General features: G+C 47.9%; 1 protein-coding gene across 1 annotated transcript; it reads left to right on the top strand.

The window, feature by feature from the left end:
* Positions 1-1,424: 1,424 nt before the first annotated feature.
* Positions 1,425-2,234, top strand: LOC127339132 (monooxygenase 2-like). The gene is made up of 2 exons (XM_071827130.1): positions 1,425-1,446; positions 1,543-2,234. Exons 1-2 carry the CDS (start codon positions 1,425-1,427, stop codon positions 2,232-2,234), a joined length of 714 nt encoding a protein of 237 aa, XP_071683231.1.
* The last annotated feature ends 3,420 nt before the right edge of the window (positions 2,235-5,654 follow it).

The following is a 5,654-nucleotide window of genomic DNA, read 5'->3' as shown; positions in this document are numbered from 1 at the left end:
CGACAGGTGAACTTGTTCCTAAATGATACTTTGATCGATGAGAACTTTATACTGCCTAAGTCGTATTACTTATGTATGATCAGGTCTGAAGAAGGAGCAAGCATCACACGAGGAGAATAGGAGCAGCTGGACAAGAAGATGGACATGAAGCTGGACATGGAGCTGGACAAGAAGACATCCCATGGACGCGCGAGGGAGGAGCGGGAGGGATGCGCGAGAGGAGGAGATGTTCACGCTGGTGCCCAGCCCGGTCAACCGGCCGTGACGCCGGACCACCCGGTTACAGGCCCGGTTCCACCGGTTCCCATGCCGGACCATCCCGGTCCCAGCTCCGGTCGGCCGACTCCCACGCCGAACTAGCCCGGTCCAAACCGGGCTCCACTCCTGTGCCAGACGGGGCGATTCCAGTAGGCCTGGACGCCCGCCCGGTCGCCACCCGGTCCTAGGCCCGGTCCAAACCGGACCGCCCGGTCCCAGGCCCGGTCGACCGGATTCCAGACCGGCCGAGCCCGAGTCTGTCTCGACCAGATCTATTCTGGGTCGGTTATTTTCGTACTTTTTCGACCTGAGGTCGTCCTGAACTCCTATATAAGTGCCCAGGATGCCCCCAAAGTAGTTTTAGACCACGTTTAAGATAAACCCTAGTTCTTAGTTGTTTACTCTGCAAAACTATTGAATCTCTACACCATATTGCTTGATTTGGTGTAGATCTGAAAGTCTTGTGTGGTCTGCTGTTCCGTTGGGAATTGGGAGGTTGCAACTTACCGCTTCGTGGTCGGCGGCTACGTGCGCAAGTGTGTGGAGTTGCGAATATCTTGCAGGGTTGAGAGCTGTTGCATTGGCGACAGGGACCAATCGAGAAATCTCGTTGCGTCATACAAGTTATCATCCACTTCATCAAGTTATCTCCGCTGCCATCATCCCGTGATCACCATCACCACCGTTGCTTACTGAGAAGATCGGGCTACCCCATATCACTTTTTCTTAAATTCAAAGCCACTATGATAAATTTTCGGAGCGACAGTCTAGGTGGATGGGTTTTTTTTTTGAAAGCCATTCGGCGGATTCTATTGATCAGCAAACATAGTTACATCGTTCACGAGCTTAGCTATAATAAAACTAGGAAGTTCATCGACCCAAATACAATTTAAATTAGAAAGAAAAGCATTCATAGCAAGCTCATGTGGCATTGAATTAGCTTCCCTGTTATAATACTCAATACTAGTTTGATCAAACCCACTCCATAAAATACAACAATCAACATAAATCGCAGCTGAAAATGTCGCCGAGAAACCACCGTCTAACATTGTCTCTACAACTTGCATACAATTTGTTTGAGCAAAAAACTTGTTGCACCCAATATGTTGTGCTAGGGACATACCCTTCCCTGAACGCATATGCTTCTGCCATTGAGCTATCCCCACATGGTGCAAATATCGATTAGACGTCTGCTATGCAAAACACCTTGTCATCTCTGATAGCAACTCCGGTTGCACTTGTTCTCGAGTTCTCCTCAAATGCAGCATCAACATTGATCTTTAGGAACCCTTCCATGGGCTCAGACCATCCTACTCTTGGCTTACAAATATACTGGTTCCTCGGAGGGCCTGAGGGCCGCCATGGTGCCCATCAACGACACGGAAGTATACTGGTTCCTCGTCAACAACACTGTCGCCACAGAGAAAGAAGACCGCACATACCCGATGAATATCATGTGGGAGGTCACCGGCAACTTGGGTAGGCACATGCCGCCGGAGTACCTCGACGTGGTGCACCACTCCAGCCACGACAGCCTCTCGTGGGTTCCGCTGCTCTACCGGTCGCCTTGGGCCATCCTAACCGGACATGCGGCTCGGGGGCCGGTCACGGTGGCCGGCGACGCGTTCCACCCCATGACGCCGGACTTGGCGCAGGGCGGGGGCTCCGCGCTGGAGGACGTGGTGGTGCTCGCCCGAGCTATGTTGCGGGTGGCCACACCAGCAGAGGGGGTGGCAACATATGTGTCGGAGCGACGTGGCCGGGCCGCCTTGCTAGTCGCCGGTGCCTACCTGTCGGGTTGGGTCCAGCAAGGCGGGACTGACGTGCAGGGTCTGCGAGGTTGTATGGTCAAGCTGTTCCGTGACTGGATCTTTTACAGGTACATCTTCCGAAGGCTCGCCGGTATGATGTGGTACGATTGCGGCGACTTGTTGCCGCCGACGTCTAACGAGAAGGGTAAGAATCACTCAGAGTGATATATTCCATCATGTCTCATTAAATTGTCTTAAATTTGTTAAAATTTAAAGGTATCTAGACATTATTTAGTTTATTATGTTTGGATACTTCTAAAGACAAATATAAGACAAGTTTCATAAGATAGAGGGCATACTATGTAATTTTACTTATATTCAAAGCCACTATGATAATATTTTGGAGCAACAATTTAAGTGGATGGTTTTTTTTTGTGAAAGCCATTCGGCAGATTTTATTGATTAGCAAACATAGTTACATCGTTCACGAGCTTAGCTATAATACATCGACCCAAATACAATTAAACCAGAATGAAAAGCATTCCTAGCAAGCTCATGTGCCACTGATAGCTTCCATGTTACAATATTCATACTAACTTGACCAAACCCACTCCATAAAATGCAACAATCATCATAAATCGCAGCTAAATCGATCGATTGGTGATTGTGTTCCCGTACGTGCTGATCTGGGTGGGCAAGCGTGGGCTGCACATGGGCCTTTAACCTTATTCAGAGAACTAAAAGACCAGAAATTTCAACTTTTTTTGAGCATCAGAAATTTCAACTACTAATAGTAGAACTACTACTAACTGGGCCGGGGCCCCGGCTCACTGGGGCCAGTGCGATCGCACTGTTTGCCCGGCCTATGGGCCGGCCCTGGACGGCTACAGTCTTGGACTTTGTCAGAGCGGCAACGAGGTAATCCGACGCCACCACCTTGGTGAATTCAGGCTCCGGCGGAGCTATTCGATAGCCAGCCTTGTTTTCTGGGAAGCAGAAGGCTAGCTCGGGAAGAGGGGTTATCGCCGATGCCGTAGAGCAAGGTTTCATCAGGCAGCACGTGTCGCTCCGTAGGACGAGAAAGAGCATGCCGCCGGTTGAGAGACGCTGGGAGACGTCGTCCGTGACGGGCACGCGGTAGAGGGCGCCGTCAGGGAGGCCGAGGAAGCTGCCGTCGGGGAGCATGACCCACGGGAGCGGCGGAGGCAGTGGCTGCAGTCGCGTGTTGGAGCGCCACGGGCAGCAGACCGTGCGGATGCGAACGCGGTCGGCATGGCACAGTATGCGCAGGAGCACAAGGACGAACAACTCTGACGGGAGGTCCTGCCATGAGGAGCCGGGGAAGATCTAGACAACGACATCGGATGGTGTCCGTGTCGCGTTGAATGGCTACGCATGATGCGTGTAGAGATCTACTAGGGTTTATATCTCTGATTTTGGGGCCCATCTAGCCAGTGGCCGCGTGCCTATTAGTGAATCTGAGCGGGTGACTAAAAAAGGAAACATGTTAGCTTTGTGAGTGTGAACGATTGCTATCCAGTAATTGTAGCACATGCACAACAATGACCGCATGCACATTAATTTTCCTTTTCAAATATTCAAAATCATATAACTTTTGCACTAGATGTCGAAATTAGGATCCCTTTCACTTTTGAATTTCTTGCGGTGAGCTCTTCAAACCTAGATCTCATTTCTATGTGTTTTGATAAAGTTTTTTCTAAAGCAACTTCTACGTGTGACAAAGCAATTATAATGCGAGAAGATGGGGCAAGGCATTTTTGCTCCCGAGCACAGCTGCACACGGTATCCCTGCCGCTAATGTGAGCATGGAGATATGTGTTGGCCACATTTTCTACGGCGCTACAGGGTGGCGTAAGTTATGTACCCAGTATTTGACACAGAGGCATTAAATGGCAATCATGGCGTGCATAGTAGCACCAGCGAACTTCCTCCTGAGCGTTATGCACCGTCAACGCACGATGTGCCGTCTCTCCACAGTACCTGTTTATTCCGTTGTTGCGCTTTGGAAAAGAAAAGGAAGAGTAATGGTTGAGTCGCTAAGCACTTTGTTTTAGGGAGTTTTGTTATATGGCTTAGAAGAAACTGAACAGCCTGAAGAGCAATTGTTGCGTCTTTACAGAATCACGGTACACAACGGTTGCCCGTCTAGACAACAAATATTGTGAACATGGCAGCCATTATTACATGGGACCCACTTGCTCTCTACCCAGCCAAATAGTAAATAGAAGATACAGGCAGCAAATACGGGAGCAGATGTGCCCGAGATCAGATCAGCATTTTCGGAGAAGATGCAACTTTAGTGTGGGGTGAAGCAACTTTGCTGCACATCGTAAATCTACATTCACAACGAAAGTTGCATCCCTGCACGCCAAAGTTGCTCAACCATCCATCAAAATTTATTCGGTGGGCACCAAAGATGATTCGATGGACGCTAAAATTGGGCCGTCACAAACCAAATTTGCTCTATCGCGTACCAAAGTTGCTCTGCAGGACACTACAATTGCTCGGTCGGGCGCCAAAGTTGCTCGGTCGCGCATGATAGTTCCTGTGTTGGCACCAAAGTTGCTCTGTTGGCACCAAAGTTTTGTCGTCAAGCACCAAAGTTGCTTCGTCACACATTGAAGTTGCTCCAATGGACACCAAAATTGTTGTCGGGCACCAAAGTTGTGCTTTCATGTACCAAAAAATGTACATGTTCGTTGCACACAAAAGTTGTTTTGCTACAAAACAAAGTTGCTCTATCGTGCATCAAAGTTGATGTTTAAAAAATTCGTTAAAATATATGAAAATGTGGTCTAGTTTCGAAGCTCTCGTCGTGGGAATTCTAGAAGTGAAAACGGATTGTAATTTCGCCGCATGATTTAAGAGTTACAACTTTTTGAAAAACAACACGTAATATCAGCTAGCCTACCATTTCTATAACAGTTGGATGCATGGAGGTGTCGCGTAGTGCGTCCGCCCAGAACTTTAATTTGGCACGCGCCCGCCGGAAAGAATTTAGGCTGATTTTGTGCTATCTCTATTTTAGAACAAACCGACCCTCTCGTCCCTGAATATCGTATCGAACCGAACAATATTATTTTTACCCGTATATGGACCAGATTATTTAGTTCGACTACCATCCTTCAATTAAAAGGCAGTAAATCATGGCTTGCTTGTTACTATCTTCAAACTAAAACCATGCTAGGTGAACTTCATATCATTAGAAAACTTTACAATTTACTTATATAACATATAGAAAATTATTGCTTCAAAAGTACGCACCCGCATTAGTATTTTGACATGATAATGGTTAATCGGCAGCTATTATCAGATAAAATCGTTTCATGATTTTTTTTTTTTGGCAAGCTAGGCATCAGCTGGCAGTAGGAATAGAGTGCGGATTTTTCTCACGTCCTCAGGTACCCCGACACTATCTCCGCACACATTTTTTAAAGATTCGTGCAAAGTCAACGGAGTCAAAGCCCATGATACATTTGCATTTAACCCCCAATATAGTCAAGAATCAATCCCCCATCCAAACTGGGAGTACCACCTCAAACCCCACGTCCACGAGACCCCCAGGCCTAATCCCCATTTCAGCCGCCTCCTTCCCTGTGGACTGAAATCTGGTTACTTCACTAA

The sequence above is a fragment of the Lolium perenne genome, chromosome 3, assembly GCF_019359855.2.
Source record: "Lolium perenne isolate Kyuss_39 chromosome 3, Kyuss_2.0, whole genome shotgun sequence".
NCBI lineage: Eukaryota > Viridiplantae > Streptophyta > Magnoliopsida > Poales > Poaceae > Lolium > Lolium perenne.
This window is presented reverse-complemented; position numbering and strand designations above follow the sequence as displayed.